Source organism: Engystomops pustulosus, chromosome 9 (genome assembly GCF_040894005.1).
Source record: "Engystomops pustulosus chromosome 9, aEngPut4.maternal, whole genome shotgun sequence".
Taxonomy (NCBI): Eukaryota; Metazoa; Chordata; class Amphibia; order Anura; family Leptodactylidae; genus Engystomops; species Engystomops pustulosus.
Genome location: NC_092419.1, coordinates 87,605,638 through 87,627,893, shown reverse-complemented (window position 1 = coordinate 87,627,893; position 22,256 = coordinate 87,605,638). Strand labels below are relative to the sequence as shown.

Here is a 22,256-nt window from a genome sequence, read left to right as displayed (position 1 = left end):
TGTCAACACAGAATGGGTTTCTTCACTTTTATTCCTCTGAGTTACAACTTTTAGCCCAGTAGCTAATAGAAGCATGATGATATTTTATGTTTATCTCAGGGAGGAATTTATTAAATCCTGTTTTTCAGAAAATCATTGACTGAAAAATATGTTCTTCAGGTGATGCAAGGTCAAAAATATTTCATCCTCCCTCCTTACAGGAGATTAGAAAAGGGGCAATCATCTTGTTACTGTGATACAGAGAACAGAGCCAGTAGGGCAGCTAGTGTTAGATCTCAATGATCTGATATTGATAATCTATTCTATGGATTGCTCATCAATATTTTAAAGGTGGAACTAAATTTTATCAACGCCAAAACATTGAGACAGGAGTCACATAAAGCATTATGAGATCCAAAATCTTGGAATGCTAAACTTCAAAAGCTAAGACTTTAAAAAATTAAATAACTAGTGCTGGAGAAGATGTTTTTGTCTCTTAAAAACCATTAGAATCTTTATTTCAGCTTCTGAAAATCACATATGCAGCATGACGGTAAATACAAAGTACATGGACAACATGCTCGTGTCTCAAAAGCTAAGAACCCAAACCAGAGGTTCAACGTCCTGGGCTGAAGGGAATTTAATTTCCCTGAATCGAATCTCCAGAGGCACCACTTACTTTTGTGAAATTCTATAAGCTGCACACAACAGAAGGAATTGACCTTTGACCTTGCTCATCGATTTTCCTTATTGAATCCTTTGATGTTCTGTTTTGGTCTAAAGGCAAAAGAGTATCCAAGCTGTTTATGACATATTTTTGGTTTGTGTGTCCTCGGCTCTACCTTATTGATTTATTATATATTGCCTATTTCATTGTTGTCATTTAGTCATCAGTGATATTGTCACTGTAACCTCTGTTCCCAAACAGAGAAAGGTAGTGACTGGAGGTGGCGCGCTGTGATGGACTGGAGGCAGTAGATTAGAATGTAGGCAGTTTGGGTTATAGTCTGGATCCGAAGTTTTTAAGGAGGCCGATGGTAACCTAAACCTCCCACCAAATTCTATACTGAGACGGACCTTCATCCATGAAATCCTTGTAAATTTGTTCACGCTCTCAAAACAAATGTACACAAGAGCCATTTTAAGAACTTTGAAGGTCCTCCAAAGGTTCTGAAACCGCAGATTAAAAGCATGGAGAAGAGATGTATCCTTCATTCCCCAAGAAGCCTAATTCTGTAGTAGTACCATATATAGGAAGTGAATTACAGTCTTGTATGGGCTAAAATACTCACACCACCCAGGGCTCATGGCAGTTTTAATTGCCTCTGACTAGAGGAGTGATATACTATAGGCATAACTTATTTTGTTATTTTACATCAGCCCCTACGAATGGGAAGAAAATTCTTAATCCTGGACAACTACCCCTTTAAAGTAAGGACATTTTTGTCATATTGTGAGAATTATAATACATTATATATGGATACAGGTGGTCCCCGACTTTCTCTCTGCCCATTGTGCTCTCTTGATTGGGGTAATTTAGTGAACTTTTCCCCCAGGATGTAATGGTCAACACAATAGTTATCAAAGGTCCCTGAATTGAAACATTGTTCCCATGACAGCCCAAAATTCTAAAAAATCCAAGGAACAAAAAAAAAATACTTTACAAAATATTCCACTTCCGACTTACATACAAATTCAACTTTAAGGGAACCTGTCATGGCAGTTTGGGGCACTAACCACCGGGTCTTATCCCAGCTGCACACAGCATCGCAAGAAGAGGCGTGCGGCGGGCACAGCTGCAGATACAAGTCTAATATGCCTTATCGAACTTACTAGGCAAGTAGAATGTTTATTTTTTTACACTTAGAGAGACCTAATGCGGGCCGATGGACCTGTAGTTGATTTAGGGTCCCAAATCAGTGTGCCAAGTTCTTTTTAAGAACAAACCCATAGTTCAAATTTTTTGGACGAACAAAAAAAAACATGAAACATGGTCAAATTCAGAGACTGCAGTACGGTAAGAGGAACCATGTGCAGATTTTAGAATCTCTAGGAGATCACAAAGAAAGGTCATGAAAATATTAATAAATGTGCGTTGTGACTAAAAGAGGAACAGAGTAAATAAGTAGAGGCCCAGCTGCAGGAAAAGGAATCAAAGATCTTTATATGCAAATTCCCGTTTCTTGGAACACACAATGTAACTTGAAAATGGCAGAATAATAAGGCTCTATGCAAAATATGTGAAGTCAATAGCAGAATGACTGCCATTATGCCTGGAAATATTACAATCTATAATTCCTTTCGGTCTATCCAGAGCCTTGTTTTTTTATCCATCAAATGTAATTTTAATGGAAGAACAGCAAATCAGCACACAATACATGTAGGTCAAACTAGCGGCAGAGTCGCATATGAGTCATAAACAGGTATTGAACAGAAAAACAAAAGAAGCAAAAGAAACTAAAACAAATGTGAACACAGAACACAATAGGCCATGATAACTTTGCGATGTCAGAACAAGTCTCATTATATTATGGGTACACCGGAAAGAAGCAAACAAGTATGTACATTCGGCGGACAAAAATACAACACTATAAATGCCCAAGAATATAGAATCCCAAAAGAAAGGGAGATTGAATGAGCAAATGTGGTCCAAAAAAGTGCCCAAAATTTGTCCCCGAAGACTGGAATTTTTCAAGATGCCCATGGCAGCCAATCAGAGCTCAGATTGAATTTTATACTTAGCTGTAGACTTTATGGACAGCAAAAAAATATTTTTAATCTATAAACAAGGCTCAGTTTTGGCAATGGTTTTTGTTTGTATTCATTATAAGGCTTTTATATTACAGGACACCTGGCACTATTGAATCCATGGATATGTGCCAGCACATTCTCTTCATTAAAAGTTGAATTTTCAACGTTTATAAACTGCAGTAAGATGTCCATTATAGTAAGTAAAAATAATCACATTGCCGACAATGGTCTTCAAAGCTACTCGCCTATTTTATAACTCTAGCATCTGGCTGACTATATCATTTATGACTACTTCAGTATGAATAGAATACTATGGCTGCTTGATGACCATATTGGATGTTTTTCTTTAACATCCTTTTATTGCTATAATGTACATACAAAGCACCAAAAGATATATATATATATGTAACTAAGTCGGTTTTACCCACACTGAGTTTTTATATAGCACCAACATGTTGTGCAGTACCATACAAATATTCCATCATGTAGTCCTTGTCCTCAATATAGTGGCAATTTTATTGCTAAAGTGTGTAATTGTGCCGCATCGTATCGTAAAAATTGGTAAACTATAGGGCAATTAAAATCTTTTGAATCTTTTTTTTTTTTGTGTCCAGATAATGTGATACAGGGAGTCCCCGGGTTACGCACAAGATATGTTCTGTAGGTTTGTTCTTAAGTTGAATTTGTTTGTAAGTCCGAACTGTATATTTTATAATTGTAGCTCCAGACTAATTTTTTTTCGGTCTCTGTGACAATTGGATATTAAAAATGTTGGATTGTTATAAGAACCAGGATTAACAATAAAGGTTCATTGCAGACAGCTTTATTTACTGTTATTGCTGTTTATTGTAGTTTAGGACTAAAGTACAGTAAATTACCAACATCCAGAGGTCCGTTTGTAACTAGGGGTCTTCTGTAAGTCGGGTCTTCTTAAGTAGGGGACCTCCTGTATACAGATAAATGATGATCACATGGAGGAGGCAGCCTAGAATGAAAGTGTTCCATGTTTCTCCTACCTCCAAGGAAGTCTGAATTTACTTTAGCTTGTATGTTTCTGTTATTTTTCTCACTTTTTTTTTTATTTTGGAACTGTTTTGCTGTGTTGTGCTCTATATTTTGTATCTTTTGTACCCTTTGGAAGAACTAAAGTCTTGATCCCTGTATGCCCTGCCAATGCATTGCCTTGTAAAGTGTTAGCTGTGTGACTGCTACAGAACTGAGTGTGCATGTCTGCTGGGATAACAAGGTGACTTGAGGGGCAAGAACCTATATAAATGGATTACCTATTGGCCCAGGATGCAATAGGTGGTGGCTGTGTTTGTAAGGCCTGTCTGTGGGTTAGCTTTATGCTCATTTTGTAACCTGAGTGAAAGGTTGCGTGAGTTAAATAAATTAACCCCAAGTCAGGTGACGAGTTTGTACCATCTACTTTACAAGCCTATAGTATAATCACTAGGTCAATATCAAAGAGTATGTTTTTGGAGTGCGGAGGAAAACAGCAGGACCCTGGGAAGCCATGGCAACAAAATAACCTAATAGTACCTTGTATTAAACATAAACTACCATATATACTCGAGTATAAGCCAACCCCAGCATAAGCAAAGGCACCTGATTATGTCACAAAAAAATGGGAAAACTTATTGACTCAAGTGTAAGCCAAGGGTGGGAAACACAGCAGCTACGCTTTAATAAAATGTCCAGCAGCACCCCCTCATGAATAAGATATCCAGCAGAGACCCCATTTATGATTAAATGTCCAGCAGAGCCTCCTTTATTATTAAATGTCCAACAGAGCCCTCCTTTATTATTAAATGTGCGACATAGCCCTCCTTTATTATGAAATGTGCGACAGAGCCTCCTTTATTATTAAATGTGCGACAGAGCCTCCTTTATTTTTAAATGGCCAACAGAGCCCTCCTTTATTATTAAATGTCCGACAGAACCCCTTTTATTATTAAATGGCCAACAGAGCCCTCCTTCATGAAAAAATGTCCAACATAGGGTGTGCACGTCAGAAATCATAGACGTGCGTCTGCCTGCGCTGCTGGAAGTCGGAGATGCAGGGAGAAGACGAGGAGAAGAGGACGCCGGGGTGAACACTAAGTTTATTATTTTATCATGAAATGTAAGCTGAGTGGAGTTTTTTCAGCAGAAAAATTGTGCTGAAAAACTCAGCTTATACTCGAGTATATATGGTAACAATTTTATTTCATCAATTTTAAATAAATCCATTAATAAGACACATTGCATCCATCCATGGCCCCTGTTACATTTATGTGTGTTCTAATAGGAGCTTAGTAGAATATTAAAAAAAATTATTGCTAAATCTACATACTTTGGCTATTGCATGGCCACACTTGGAAATGTGGGAGTCTAATACTCTGTAATCACCCAAACACTTTGCTATGAGTGCAAAAAATATTTGTGTTGCCACTAGGGGGAGCTTAGTGTATATCAATTCTATACTGTATTATATATTTATGTAATAACCAAAAAGAAATGTGGTGTTAAACCCTTGAAGACAAAGCAGTTTTATATTATTTTATATTATTACATTTTTTTGGGTCCAATAACTAAAAAAAAAAGTTCACATTTTTGGGTTGGGGTTTTATAGGACATCTGTATTAACTTGGTTTGGTAGGGATGGTAGAAGTGACCAAAAAAGTAGTAGTATTATTTTTTGTTCTTTTACAGGATTCACTGTGATTAATATAATTTGATTTATTTTTTTCACCCTAGGATGTGGGAACAGGAGATCATTTGTTCACTCCTTATACCGCACTACTTGTGTATGATAACGTATTGTATATGCCTTCCTGTGACCTTCAATAAGCTCCTTGCTGCTATTACAATCCATTATGAAGTTGGATGACAGTTCCCATGCATTTTAGATGCCACCATCATAATTTACTGTGGTATTTAAGGGGTTAAAAAGCTGTGGTTTCTACTATCACCAGTCATGGCTATTAATATAGGGTGTCAGTTGTATAACACAGCCAGTATCTGTTAGATATGGGGGTCACTGCTTCTAAACCCGCTTATCCATAATACATGTAAAGATTACCAATGTGTTTTCCAATAACCTCTGTATATAATATTTATTCACTACCTCATCACCTTTAACCGGTGGTGGCGAACCTATGGCACAGGTGCCAGTGGTGGCACTCAGCCATCTCTGTGGGCACCCTGGTCGTCACCCCAGCACAGAGTTTTCCAGCCACTTCCTGGGAGTGCAGGAAGAGGAAGTAGGTGTAGACAAGGCTGGTTATCATTGGAGCTTCTGCCCATGATTCTTCTTGCTCAAGGGGACCCTGGAGGAAAGCTACATTGATTATCTGAATATCCCCTCCTTCATTTAATGGTATTGGGGTCCTCGATATGCCGATACGATTGAATGTTGTAGAAGAGCAGGAAGCAATAAGTTGCTGATTAAATTGCCCTGTCGGTACTTTGTAAAAAATAAGTGGGTTTTTGGCTGTAGTTTGGGCACCCTGCCTCTAAAACGTTCACCTTCACTACCTTAGACCATCAGAGATATTAGGTATACACACCTAAACTACCAAAAGTATGGAGAATACTACTACTAACCCTAAACCACCTTGCTGTAAGTTGGCAAAAGGGAATTTTGCTGTGTCTCTTGTGGACCCAAACATAATTGGGTGTCCCTTGTACTATGATAACATAAAATAGGAATAATTGTATGATCTAGTAAGGTATATGATATGCATATTGCTGCAATACCTTTTTTTTATAAATTGCAAATTTTTATAACCAAGCAGATTTGTCTTCTGCATAATATGTGAAATTCTTATTAAGCAGAAAAATGAGGAAGCAGGTGGCTCAGTGTCTGGTGTTTTATCTCAGAGATATATTGTAGTAGCTGTTGTTCTAAGAAAATCGCCTCTAATAATACACAACTAAAATGCTAATTGAAAGGAAAGCATCACCAGTAGATGATAACTCTTAGGCTCAGCTCACACTACTGATCCTTACCTCTGTACCTTACCTCTGTTCCCTTGCCTCTGTTCCCTTGCCTCTGTTCCCTTGCCTCTGTTCCCTTGCCTCCGTTCCCTTGCCTCCGTTCCCTTGCCTCCGTTCCCTTGCCTCCGTTCCCTTGCCTCCGTACCCTTGCCTCCGTACCCTTGCCTCCGTACCCTTGCCTCCGTACCCTTGCCTCCGTACCCTTGCCTCCGTACCCTTGCCTCCGTACCCTTGCCTCCGTTAAAAAAAGGAAAGAACGGAGGTTTAACATATCAGTTAAAAATCCCATTGACACCAATGTAAATTTTATGTCATCCGCTATGGTCAGTTAGGCATGTATCACTTATAAAATTTACATTGATGTCAATTGGATTTTTAATTGATACGTTAAATCTCCGTTATACCTTCGTTCACTGCACCTTTCATTCTGCTATTATTGATTTATTTATTTTGTTCATTAAGTTTTGCATTAAGAAGTTAAAACAGTACAAACAAAAACAATTCACCCACCCAACATGACTTATTACTGATTCTAATATGGGTTTTCCACCATTCCAACCTCATCTTAAGTGGAAGTTGGTCTGACGATTTTTTTGCCCCACAGTCGGCCTCTGTAACCCATGACTTGCCGTTATATGGCCTCTTTATAGGGAATGTAGTATGAGATGCTGCCTATTCAAATCATATGCTGTTCAAGTAGTACAAAGGACAGCAACCAATCTGTTTGGGTGAACAGGTGGATTAGAATACAAGGACAGGTTATCAAACTAAGGATTGTTCTGTTTGTAATCCCAAGAATCAGCCCCTCCAGTACATACATGGCCCCTGAAGGGTCCTCTTCAGACATGCTGCCTATCCAAATCAGTGGCTCTCCTTCTAATGCAAGGAAGATACCCAAGGTAATTAGGTGTATAAGTAGATTAGAATACAATGACAAGTCGTCAAACTAGGAGGAAAAACCTTAGAAAACTCCTACTTTGGATGAGATTTTGGATCTTATAAATTCCCTTTACATGGCTATAGGTGGTCACCATATTATCGTACAGATACACCTTCTTTTGTTTTTTGGGACAACAGACCCGGCTTCATAACATCTGTATTTGAGGTTAATAAGTATTCACTACTATGCAAGGGTTCTAAACCAAAGCATTGTATAAAAATATCTAAACAGATCATCCTATATCTACATGGAGATACCCACATAACACAACTGCACCATGCTGTCTGATAACTGCAAAAACATATCTTCTGTAATGTGATTTTTATTATTTACTCTATCATTATGTCAATATTCAAATGTCTAGTTTACATCCTATTAATTACCTCTTATCACACAGTTCCAGAATTACAGAGACATATTTTGCTTGCCGAAGGCCTGGTCTATTATTTTAGTCTTTCTCATCTTCATGATGTATTGGATGTATGGGCAAAATTTCTTATACAATTGTGGGAATTTATTAAGACCATTTTAAATGCTAGTCTTCATTTCCCCTATCTTATACTACACGCCAGATATACTGAGAGGCCACAGCCTCAGTAAATCCAAAGTCGCTCAACTTCCACCAGAATGAATATCTGCCAGGTTTGACCAGTTTAGAGTATAGCAATTGTCAGGATCAGTGGTAGAGGACCCTCTGTCCCTCCGCGGACGATGATGTGAGCCGACAACTGGGAGTGGTTCTAAGTGGCATCCGGTTTACACCAGAGCCCGCCGTAAAGTGGTGGCAGCCAAGGTGAAGTACAGAATCGGGGACAGGCAGGGGGTTGAGACAGGGAGCACAGGATCAACATCAAAAGCAAAGCATGAGGTCACGGCAGGCGGCAGAGAAGCGAGGTCAGGAACAGAACCAAGGTCACAATGGGAAATCAAGACTAGCACACAGGGCATGGAATAAGCTTTATCTGAGGCATACAATTATCGGTGCACTGGCCCTTTAAATCTCTGGAAGCAAATGTGCCCTAGGAGGCTGGGATGCGCCTGACCACTGGCCCACCAGCACTGGATCAAGGCAAGGACAGACATACAGAGGGGGTTCCTGGGGAGAGAGAGAGGGGCATGGGTGCGACTGCGACCCAGGACATGGGTTGTAGGAACACCCGTTACAGCAATTATGGGGCATTCACATGGAAAGTGGCATTAGAATTAGTGTTATAATTAGAAAATAATAGACTGTTTCCTTCTACAAAAATTAACAGAAATTAGGAGGCCTTAAAAGATTTAATTTTAATAAATGATTTTACAGAAATGTGCAGTGCTGTAAATTTATGTACAACTGTTAAAAAAAAGTTAAAAGCCACGGTTAACCATTGTGTAATTAAATCTGATTCCGGGAGGTTTATCGAAGAAGATTTACTACCTCAAGCAAAATAAACAACTTCCTGTTTTCTGCACTCCGAATACTGTACGTCGTTCCACACCACAAAAGCCGAATATCTCTTGGGACCAGTGATTAATTTTCACTCTCATTAAACTGTGTCAAGGAGATTAATGTACCAAACCTCAAGCAACGGGATTAAATTGTAACGTTGGGCAAGTGAAGGAGATCACTGCACTAAGCATCAGTCTTGCAGTGGCACAATAAATACATATAGTTGTGATATCCTTTACATGCTTTTTAGGGATATTTTAGGGACTATTTTAATAGTGAACGTAGTTAATGAAACACTACACCAAACTGCTCATAGTGAAGCAGTCACAGCAGTGCCATAGGGGGAGCACTGAACCCAGCACTTTCAAGGTCAATTAGTTTATAGATGGGCTAGAGAAAATGTGCTTATCTGTAGATAAAGCTGAGCTATGGAAATCTATTAACACAAAACAGATTAGAATATTCAAGGGAAGGTGTTATAAGAAACCGGATATTATTATTATTTTCTTAATGGCACTAAAAGGAAATGGAGATATTAGGAATATTTGTAAATAAAATTTTTAAGGCCTACAAAATGATGAATTACTGATAAGAACATAATTTACGGCAAAAATTAGTCACGTACCAAATGGAACATACATGGCAGGTTTAACTTTGAACAATTTACATATGGAATATGTTTTGTGCCTAAAATTTAAGAGTAATTAACGAGAATAGAATGATTGTAATGGCAATTCATTTTTAATCTGTGGAATAGCCTGCCTCAGGCGCTGGTCACAGCAGGGAGAGTAGAGAGCTTCAAGAAGGGTCTAGATGCCTTTTTACACCTAAATAACATTGATAGTTATGTTGTATAGAATTGTTTCCTCTAAATCCCTTCCTTGGTTGAACTTGATGGACAAGTGTCTTTTTTTAACTGTGTTTTTTTTAAGAGTAGGGTGCTTTTAAGTATCTGGGAAAGGTGGTCTCATAGCACAAAGATTATGGAACTATTATAAAATGAACATTATAGAAACATTCAATTTTTTAAAAGAATGCCTTAGAGTGTTTTCACTGGTTTCAAAGTTTATACAGTTAAAAAAAGACACTTGTCCATCAAGTTCAACCAAGGAAGGGAAGTGATTGCACGAGGAAGGGATTTAGAGGAAACAATTCTATACAACATAACTATCAATGTTATTTAGGTGTAAAAAGGCATCTAGACCCTTCTTGAAGCTCTCTGCTGTCCCTGCTGTGACCAGCGCCTGAGGCAGGCTATTCCACAGATTGACAGTTCAAGTAGGTAGTTTTAGGTAGTTTTTGTTATGGATTTTTCAATTTCAAAAAGTCCTATTCAAGGTTTACACAAGGTTTCTGAAATAGTTTTGATGTGTATTTTGATAGGATATTTCAGCTTCCCATTGTAAAAATATAACAGTTCAGAAATCCATAGAAAACCTTAATGAAAATTTACAGTTTATTATTTTTTTAAACCATTTACAGGGCTTGTTCACTATCAGCAAATACAGGTTGTTGTTTGCATAATAAAAAGATATATATCATAATATTAGTTACGCGTCATATTTTTATTGCATCCACTTTCATTTCATAGCAGAACTCATTACCTAAGGGTCTTCTCAGGTGCTTGTTGTCCTGTCACCAGATCATAGCCTCTCTCCAGGGTGTTGTATGGCCATGGCCTAAAACAATTGACAAATATACATATATGTAAAGACCACTAAGCGGTGTTCAAGTCAGTTATGTAGATCAGTATTTGTAACCCTCAACCAGTAGTCAGACCTAAACAGGGAAAAATATAAAGTAAGATTTATATATTTTCTGTATTTAGGCTCCATTCTCGGGTAAAGATGTGACCTGCCGAACAGCCAATCTGGCAAATTTACACCCCTAACAACTAGCCAAGGCTATGATTGGCAAGGTTTATCCCCTTTGGTGCATCTTATTCCTGTCTAATAGTTACGGATGAAAATTTGCCATATTATCCGTTCGCCAGCCAATACGGCAATATGTCCAGGTCACACGGGGCGCACCTGAACCCTGAATGGGAAGTTTGCATCTGCTCATCTCTATCATACATTGACCATGCATAAAAATTCAGTTTTTATAAATTGCAAAGACAAAGATTTTTTAAGAAGAGTGCATACTTAAGGCCAGTCCTATTGCATTCCCTCAATAAATTTTGGCATATGTTGATTTCTGTTTCAATACAAATCTCTCAAAAGCCATACAAGCCCATTGTCAGACAGGGGTTCCATGGGTCGACAAGTTAATTTATCCTGTGGGCCCACCATACCTCTAGCTTAAGGGAGTACACTCTACTAGGCTTCAAAGTGGGTTGTTTACTGTTAGACCTCTGGTGTTTGGTATTGGGAATAGCCTGGGCCAACCAGAGGATCCTTTGATGCTCCGGTGGGCCAGTCCGACACTGTATAAGTCACCATACAAATCAATGCACTTTGAAGTAACATACCCCTGGCTTTGTCCCCAGTCACTGCGGACACACAAATGTGGGTGATTTGGATCCGGAGAGTAGCCATCATGACAGCTGCACTCGCCTGTGGACACATTTACAAATGCAAGTAAGTACATTTATGTTTTTCTCCTAAATGAATCCAAAATTCTGATAATAAAACAGCAAACAAGCATAAACATGTATAAAAATCAGAGAATGTGCAATGTAACGGGGCTAAAGGTAATTGAGTATGGTTTTGTTATGTAACCAGCCCTCAGCAAAGCCTTTTTATCTATATTTTTAGTAGACAGAAAAAACCTCTATAACATGAGTACCATAAATCTGCATGAAAAGGACATTGAGATATTCCCATGACAATGGGGCAGATTTACTTACCCGGTCCATTCGCGATCCAGCGGCGCGTTCTCTGCGGTGGATTCGGGTCCAGCCGGGATTCACTAAGGTAGTTCCTCCGACGTCCACCAGGTGGCGATGCTGCGCTGAAGTTCCCCGGAATGCACTGATCTCCACCAAGCCGGACCAAGTGAAGGTAAGCGCGAGTCCCGCGACACTTTTTTTTTTAAAAATGCAGCGGTTCCGAATCCGTCGGGTTGTTGTTCGGCCACGCACCCCGATTTCCGTTGCGTGCATGCCAGCGCCGATGTGCCACAATCCGATCGTGTGCGCCAAAATCCCGGGGCAATTCATGGAAAATCGGCGCAAATCGTAAATATTCGGGTAACACGTCGGGAAAACGCGAATTGGGCGCTTAGTAAATGACCCCCAATATCTTAGGTTTACAAAATTATGGTTCATGTGTTTTACTCATGATGAGTGGTACCCACAATCCAACATGGCCACATTGTCAAAATATACGATTTTAACGTTAGCATTTTATGTAGTTGGCATATGTTTCTATTGAGATCACCAGCTTAAACGTCTCCTGTCACATATAGATTGCTCCTTGTTTCCCTTCCAACAAGCATATTGGCTCTTCGCCACAGGAATCATGAAAACTCAATTTCTGTGCAGTAAGTAGAGAAAAATCGGACCAATCTGACAGTGAGTGAATCACACCCGGAACAGCATACTGTACACACTCTATTTTCCTTCTTCCATATTATTTTTTCTTGTTACTGATGATGGCAAGAACATTTATTTCTCCGATCCTTTAGAAACCGGCATAGCAAGAAGTTTTGTCTGTTGTGGATTCATGGGACATTTACTGTATGCGGCTATCAAAGTGTTATTTCCTACTTCCATAACCAACCGACCATACATGCACAAAATCAATGCTGTGGATGTCAGTTCTACTGTAGATGTTTCAGTGTTGTTATTGCAATGAATAGGACGAAATCTGTAAAGAGTCCAGAACAATATTCTTATTGGAACACATGCAGCACATGGACTCATCCTTATAAGCCTTACAAAAAACATCTGTCTATTCTTCAGCACCGTCCTCTGCACTTAAAGGAAATCTATAAATTGATTTCATGCATTATAAACCAAACATACCTTTAGAATGCTGTAGAAACACTTATGCAAAAACATATATTTTGTAATCCCCGAGCTGAGTGGTTTTGCTGAAATAACAATTACAACATTCAGGACCTTGGTAAATCTGGATTGCTTCAGTATGCTATTGATAAACACAAAACACAGAGTTTTCTAAACTGTCCAGACAGGACTAAACAACCTGAGCTGGATCACTCATACACATCAGCTGGGGGATGGTGCAGCGATTGATTACTTCTGCCTGTAAGGGTCAGCACAGTGATGACATCATTCTCTGGTGCAGTGCATACTCAATGTAAGAGGAAAAGCGCAGAGCCAGTCACAGAAGCGACAGAGCTTCATTATCATAATTTTATCATTGTTTTTTCAGCAAAACCACTTGGTTCAGGGATTAAACAAGATATGTGCCTGCATCAGTGTAGTTACAGCATTTTCATGGTTCATAAGGCATGAAATTAAATGGTAGGTTTCCTTTAAAGAACTTAGTTTGCATTATGCCCTGCACTAGTCTGAACATATTCCTCTCCTAGTCTCTTAATTGATTTCCACCGCACCCATCTGTCTCCTGCTGACTTTTTCTGGGCTGCAGGCAGTTAAAGTAAATCTACCATCAAAATTAAGCAGGATAAATCAGGGGCACTTACTCTTAGATTCAGGCACTGTGCCAGTGGTAATCTATTATTTGTTTTCAATAAACCCCTTCCTTCTAAAATAAAGTTTTAATAATTTTCTGCAGTGAGAACATTAAGCAAAGGGAGGGGGAATTGCTGAGGGAATAGAAAGGAGGGGATTACAGTGTAACAGCCTGTGATGCTGAAGGGACTCGTGTAACACCTCCAGGAGCCCTTCAGGCTCATAAGCGTAATTTTAAAGGAAAGAGTGAATTTGATGGTAGATTTAATTTAAGCTAGCTGTGATGGACAGATGCCTCCCCCAATCACATTCCTTCCTTGCTAGTCTTGGATCTCTAATATTTGATAACAAGATTCTCTTCCCACTTTCCATAAGTTTTCTTTGTCCCTTGCTAGCTTTTATTTATGATCTTCTGACCCTTGCTTGTCTTCTGAGCATCCGTTTGCCTCTTGATTCTATCCTGCATTGTCCTTTCGGTTTTGACCTGTGTTTGTATGACTATTCTTCTGTTTGTTTTTCATGTTTTTGTCTCCATGGTTTTTTTTACTTTGTCACGAGAAGGGAATGTCAACCAGTTGTCATCTACCATTTAGAGTGGGAAGGGACATAGCTATAAACCTCACTGTCTGTGTTTTTCAGCCTTGCATTTTACATCCTTGTCCATTCCCAAACAGTGGCATCACTGCTCATCTATGTATTTATTTTATCTAGATGTGATGAACCTTGGCTTCTAGAAATAACTTTTGCAGCAGCAATACATATATTAAATTTATTAAACCTGATAACCAGAGCTAGATTTAATAAAGCGTATTTTCCTCAAAGTTTAATTCTACTATGTGTAACAGTGAAATATTGTTTTGTGAATTTGAGCCATTATCCAGAAAATCATTGCGCCTACCTCACCGACATGAAAAATGTGTCCCATTCACCCAAGTCTGGCCATTATCCGGTGCCGAGTTCTGCTCGTTCAGCATTACACTATGCATATCCGCTTGCCTTGCTGTATAAATAGCCAGTAAATACACTCAGTGACTTGCAGAAACGGATTTGTCCATAGGAAGACAAGGAGAGAAAGCCAATTTCTATTCCTCAGTATTGGTTCATACACTTCTTACACCTATTTAGTTTCCAGGCAGCAGTAAATGTCAAGGCAGTTTTCGCCTTGGCACTTGGCTTTTACACTACTTTATTTTTGTACTGTTGTAAGTAGGAATTGATAGATATTTCCTGTGGTTATTGCTAGTAAAAATTCCCTGCGCTATTACCTAGCAGACTGCTTAGTATTTTTCAGGTCAATGTGGAGAAAAGAAGCGATGAAGCATCTGAAGAAATAGAATATTTATTCCATTTTTTTTTTTTAAAGAGAGAAACCATAACATTGTACATACGGGTAATAATAAAAATCTCTCTAGAAATGTAGGAACTTCCTTAAGTATCTTTCTGTAAATTTATTTTGCACTTTGGTTACATTTACATGTAATCAGGCTTTAGTACATACACCATTACCGCCAATTGCACTTCTATTATATTGTTGCGAGGGGAATTACGGTAGATATTGGATTAGATCTGTGGCATGTGTTCAGTAATGTTATCACTCGCATCATAATCTTATAGATTTTACGTGCTATAGATTGGCTTTAACAAAACCAATAACCAAACACTTATGTTTATAGTTGGTCTGTTAAGAACAATATAAATACGTGAGATTTGGCAGAAATAGAAAGTTATTGTAAGCAATCTTGTGTCTAGTTTACGGGAATCTGAACTGGTAAAATTATGGGAAAAATGGTGGACTCCCATCTTGTGAACAGAAAGATAGAGAGAACTTTGCTGGTCCTGAGCATCCTGGAATATGACCGCACATTACGTCACATGATTTCAATTTTGAGGTGGATGTCTTAAAATGTAATCCACAAACGTTACTGAATCCACAGCAGACAGAGTCCAAGCCTTTGTCGAGTAATGGATTATAACTTCTAGGGGGTCCATGGCCTCCAAAACCACCCACCAAATTTTATACTGAGAAGGACCTTCACCTCTAAAATCCTTGTTCACCTTTTCCGACTATCAATATACATGTACACAAGCCATTTCAGGACCTTTGAAAGACCTCCAAAGGTCCTGAAACCGCAGATGGAAAGCAGGCAGAAGAGACACATTCTCCATTCTCCAAAAAGCTTGATTCTAGTACCATATGTAGGAAGTGTTTAGGTGATGATATTCATACAGAATATAGATTTCAGCTTTTTTTACCCATGAAAAAGCAAAAAATGCTTAAATGAATATCCCCCCACCATTCCCTCAAAGATAAAATTAAAAATTTGTGTGAAATTAAGTACCCCCTAGATCAGTGGTGGCGAACCTATGGCACGGGTGCCAGAGGTGGCACTCAGAGCCCTCTCTTTGGGCACCCAGGGCATTGCCCACTACAAAGGTCATCATTCAGGACTCAAGACCTGAATCAAGGAGGTGTGGACAGAGCTTGATTATCATTGTAGCCTCTTCTCCGGACCCATGATTCATCCTGTTAAGAGGACTTTAGAGGGAAACTACAATAACAAACTAAATTTCTCCTTCTTTCTCTTGTATTGGTGTAATCAGGGCGCCAATACGTTTGAAACCTGTGAATTACTTTGAATTGGCATTTGGCACTTTGTGAAAATATCTCTTGTTTGCTTGTAGTTTTGGCGCTCAGTGCCTGAAAGGTTCGCCATCACTGCCCTAGATTCTACTTGAATTATGAGTACCAACCTGGTGCTGCCAATTGATTAATTATTTGATCATCAATTGTAACCTTGGTATTAAAGGGAACCTGTCACCAGGAGCCTTATTTTGACTAAAGACAGGTTGCAGAAGCCCATCACATCTGCATTGTAAAAATGTCTTTCTGCCTTTTCTGTGCTCGTGCATTACAATATACAGGCAGTTCCCGGGTTACATACAAGATAGGGTCTGTAGGTTTGTTCTTAAGTTGAATTTGTATGTAAGTCGGAACTGTATATTTTATCATTGTAATCCCAGCCAGAAATTTTTTGGTCTCTGTGACAATTGGATTTTAAAAATGTTGGGTTGTCATAAGAATCAGGATTAACAGTAAAGCTTCATTACAGACACCTGTGATAACTGTTATAGCTGATCATTGTAGCCTAGGACTAAAGTACAATAAATTACCAATATCCAGAGGTCTGTTTGTAACTAGGGGTCGTATGTAAGTCGAGTGTTCTTAGGTAGGGGACCGCCTGTAATTGTGTTATAACTTACCTTGCACCCTGACAGAATCATGTGCTGAATCACAGTTTTTTTTTTTCCGGTTTGGCTGCATGTAAAAAAAAAAAACCTGTGCAACCTGTGTTTAGGGAAATTAAATTAGGTCCCTTCTCTTTGAAGGGAACCGCTCATCAGAAATTGGCTTAAAAATGCTAGGGGTATGTTGTCAAGCAGCTGAGCAACTTCAAGATGATGGTGTGGTGGCATCATCTAGAAAATCAACTTTGAAGGGAGATGTAAATTGGTTTTAAGAGGTCATGGAGGCGGAGAGTTTAACACTGAAGTCAAACTTTCCCTGCCTTAAAATGCCCACTTCACTGTAATTGCTGGTCCTCCTACCATTGACCTGATCACCTGAAGTCTGGTGCATGAGGAGGTGTTCAGAGGCAGGGAGAGCTTGACTTCAGTGTTAAACTCTCTGCCTCCCTGACTTACATCTAACTTACATCTCAGTTCAAAATGTATCTTCTAGATGATGCCATTACACTGAGGTATGAGAGAAACATGATCTAGAAGCTGTTCAACTGCTTGACGATATACTGGTAGTGGTTTATTAGGGCAATTTCTCATGGCAGGTTCCCTATTAAGCTTTTAGATTCTTGCCTGTGCCAAGGAGGAACGACATAATAATCTTACAGTATTAATTGTTGCCATCAATGTGGGAAGGTCGATAATTCTACTTCAATGTGGGAAGTCCATCATTCTACAGTGAGAAACATAATTTAAAAGTGGAAAACATTCCTGACAGTGATGTATCTTCACAGAATGGAGGTCCCTGCAAATGTACCCCAGATTGTGAAATGAGAAATTGCAAAAAACCAAGAGCTACATCTGAGACTCTATAGGCCTTAGTGTGTTAAATGCTCAAGTCCAAGTGGAGATGTAAAGCGCTGACGAATCTGATAGCGCTATATAAATAAAGAAATTATTAGAATGATTCTTATTAAAAATTTTAAATTATTAGAATGGACAATGCCACATTTAGAAAAATCAAAACAATTCATAACTACTGTCATCCATGTTTTTTTTTTTTTTTTGGGGGGGGGGGGTGAGGGAACCTAAAGGGTTTTGCTACTCTTTTACATCAGTTGCCATTGCCTTCGCTGTCTTTATAATAATCCCTGAATGTTGAAGTGATTCAGCATCCCTGCAAACTCTCTATGAATCTTTGTTAACATGTCTGAACACTGATAAATAGGAGGGGCTACAGCAGGAGATTGTGAGTTATCCTGCCCCCCCTCTTCCTGTATCTGTCAATGAGACGGACTGTGAGAGAAAGATGCACAGTGGGAGACGCCATAAGGTCAGATTCAAGGAGTAAGAAATAAGAAGTTGTGTATGTATGCAGAGGGTAGCATGGGGAGAGCAGGGAAAGGCTGAAGCTCTAAAGGAAGCAAAAGTACAGGTACATTCAGAGACATGTCTAATTGAAAAGTTGCCAATCCCTTTAATATACAGCCACAACACCTTGTAGTGAATGCATCAGTCATGAACTCCTCTGTATAACAAAGTATTAGAGTCATACTTCAAGCCTTTTATCCAACAACTTGGCCAGAACTAGGTCATGAAATAGAACAATGAAACCAGTAACAACAGCAACAGAATAGTTGGAATCAGAAAAAACAAGATCCTATTAACCCATAAATGACTTGTTGTGCATGAATTAATGCCCATAACCATGAGATAAAGCAATGTTTATATGAATGGAGCCAGTGGCGTAACTAGGAGAAGCAGGGCCCCATAGCAGGCTTCTATATATACATACATATTTGTATACTCACACATAAAAGTTACAATCACACATTTATACATATAGAGCATATATACATCACATATATGTTAAATATATGTTATACTGTACAGTGTGCAGCATAATATATATATAATGGTACATATCCTCCACTCTTTAGTATGTCAGGTAGTATGACGGGGCCCCCTGACTCTGTGGGCCCCATAGCGGCTGCTACCACTGTAGTTACGCCCCTGAATGGAGCCAAATTTTCTCTACAGCAATGTAATGCAACCCTTTATGTTCAGAAATTTGTGTCACGCCGGGTATAGTGTAGCCGCAACACAAAAAGGTCACATGTGACACATATGTGGCGCGGACACTTCTTAAATACCAGTGCATGCGGTTTGCACTAGAAAGAACGTGCAAAGTCTGACAGAAAACTGGGGCAAAGCCATTAGTAAATGTGCCCCAAAGTGTCAAAGTTTTCCCTGAACTTTCTACTGATTCCAATAGAGTTTTTTGCTTGTGCAAACACATAACCATTATCTATTCCCAGACAATAACTCTTATGGATGAAAGGATGTTTTCCTTTATGGAATCTGGTCGAATAAATGTCAAAATCACTAAACATAAATGAGCCGAAACAAAAATAGTTGACATTTCCCCTTTAAATCATTTCATTAGTCTCCTAGGGAAGTAGCTTCCTCAGACATAACATATACTTCAGGTACCCTGGGGAATGTAAAGTAATACCTAAGTATGCATGCCTCGGGCATCTTGCATTATGAATGAGACAATTACATTAATGAGTCTTATGAGGTCCAACCTTGACTCACCTGTCTCGGGCTCGCATATATGCTCACAAGCTTCTACTGTTCTTTGGCCACAGAGATCACGCACCCACGGAGAACTGGCATTTGCTTGATAGTAGAGGAACAGTTGAGCGGGGTTTACCCAGTTTGATACATCAAGAAAGCTTCCTTCACTTATCACAAAGCTACTCCCTGCAGATAAAGCGGTACAAGGAAAAGAAGATCAAAAACTTCAAACATCGTCACTTCATATCCATAGACAATAAAACGATGTGGTAGGGTTATGAGTTTCATTTTATTAGGAGATAAATCAATTAGTAATAACTTTAGCAAATTACAGAGCACAATAAATAGGATTGTCACCCTAGTTATTATACATGTAAAAGTATCTCTTAAAGGGGTTGTCTATCTAACAGCCTCTTACCCAATGCATACCAAAATACATACTCAACTCACCCATCCCCTCTTTCTTCTGTTATGAGGTTTCCCAGATCTTCCACTAGTCTTTGCTTTCTAGTCCATCCCGGGGCGTAACTTTAGGGGGTGCAGAGATTGCGATCGCACCTGGGCCCAAGAGGCTTAGGGGGCCCTTATGGTGTTGCATTCCCATATGAGAAGACTATTACTATAAACCATACATTATAGTCAGGGCCTGGCACAGACTTTTCACTGGGGCCCATCAGCTTCTAGTTACACCACTGAGTCCATCTTTACAATGACACCAGCACATTGACACAGGGAAACATCAGACTAGAAACAGTGAGGAGGTTTGAATGTTGATACTAGTGGTGAGACTACATGCTAACCCATATTTTTAGCAGCTTAGAGGAATTCATAAGTAAGCAAGATAAACCAGGGCACTTACTCTTAGCTGTGACTGTGGTAATCTGTTTATACTTGTCCTCCATGGCCTCCTTCCTTCTAAAATTAACTTTAAGTTATTGGTGGTATATCCAGAGCCCCTCCTTGCTGTAGATTCACAGGCTGTTAAACTTTGCAGGAGCACTTCCCCCTCCCATTGTGTCCTATAACTTCCTGTGTTTCTCTGACATTACAGCACTGCAGAGGAAGCATGGGGAGGGGAAGTCCTCCTGCACACTGTAACAACCTGTAAAGCTAAAGCACGGACAGGCTCAGGTAACGCCCAATTGCACTTGTGGCTCATTAGAATAATTTCAAAAGTTGATTTTAGAAATAAGAAGGCCATAGACAACAAATATAAGAAGTTTAACACATTCATGGTGCCTGGATCTATGAGTAAGTGTCCCTGGTTTATCGTGATGGATTTTTCCTTTAGCAACCCTTTTACTATGTTCCAACAAATAAAATATTTTGCTGGGAACTACAGTTGTTCTTCGTTAACTGCCTAATCCCATAATTTTATACAATATTTAACAAGGTAAATATTAGCAGAGCTTCTCACTAGTGGTACTAGGTGTAGTTTCACCTTTGATGAGCTGGAGGTGACTCTACACTTGATATTGCACACACAGCAGTCCCTTGATATACTTCTATTACTAGAATCACTTACTTCATAAGTTGGAGTGCTCTAATAATATCCCAGGGAAGCCATGGGAAATGTGAAGAGCTTACTAAGGCTGATGTGTATTGTCCGGGTTATACAGTAGTGATGCTGCCAGATTATAGTCACAGGGTCCATCACATTAATTATCAGAATACATGAAGGTTTAATCATTTTTTGTTTAAACAAAAAAATAATAATAATATAAAATAATAATAATTAAAAAAAATAATAATATAGCACACACCTGTTACGCAGCGCTGCACAGAGCTTGCCAAATCGGTCCCTGTCACTAATGGGACTAACAATCTAATCAACCTACTAGTATGGAGTGTGGGAGAAAACCGGAGGACCCAGAGGAAACCCACGCAAACACGGAGAGAACATACAAACTCTTTGCAGATGTTGACCCCAGGTCCCCAGCACTGCAAGGCTGTAATGCTATCCACTAAGCCACTGTGCTGCCCCCACAGTAAGTACCCTATACAAATGGAAGCTGTGATCAGAAATTGCCCTAATAAACCACTAGCAGGATAACACCTTTCAGATGATGTTTCTTTCATGGTCCAGTGTGGTGGCATCATACAGAAAATCAACATTGAAGCGAGATGTAAAATAGTTGTATAAAGTCATGGAGAGGAGAGTTTCAGACTGAAGTCAAGCTCTCCCCATGTCAGCATGTCCTCTTTGCTGTAACTCTTGGTCCTCCATCCGGGTCTCCTGAAGTCTAGTGATTGATGTCAATTACAGTGAAGTGATCATTCTTTGGTGAGGAGAGCTTGACTTTAGTCCTAATCTTTCCACCTGCATGACTTTATTTAACCAAATAAATAAAAATGGTCTTGAAAGAAACATGATCTGTGAAGTGTTACTCATACTGACAACATACTGTTGTGAGTTATTAGTTATTATTTTCTCTTGACTTTTACAGTGACTCATCTGATGAATCTGAAACAATTACCTGCTGTGTGATACCTGCACGCAGGATAAAAGGTAAGTTACAAATATATATTTATTAAAGGGGTTGTCAGAGATTGTATGAAAAAAACAAAACAATGGTGTCCAGGAAGGGGCTGCTTTTAAATTAAAAAATAATAAAATAAAATGTAATAAAATAAATAAAATTAACTTACATCCCGGTGCCGTTCTGGCCCTTGCCCCATGTAAACAAACAGCTACTATCCGGGTGAGGTGTCTGCCCACATATACAGCGCTGGGGATAGGGACGGGTGGGCATGGCCGG

General features: G+C 39.2%; 1 protein-coding gene across 1 annotated transcript in view; it reads right to left on the bottom strand.

Annotated features, from left to right (window-relative positions):
* The window catches only part of ASTN2 (astrotactin 2), a 377,384-nt gene that overhangs the window by 137,805 nt on the left and 217,323 nt on the right, over window positions 1-22,256 (bottom strand). The window contains exons 6-8 of the mRNA XM_072124956.1: window positions 19,516-19,683; window positions 11,551-11,635; window positions 10,685-10,759 (exon numbers count right to left, since the gene is read on the bottom strand). Of these exons, the coding sequence (XP_071981057.1) occupies window positions 10,685-10,759; window positions 11,551-11,635; window positions 19,516-19,683 (328 nt within the window). The remainder of the gene's footprint in view (window positions 1-10,684; window positions 10,760-11,550; window positions 11,636-19,515; window positions 19,684-22,256) is intronic.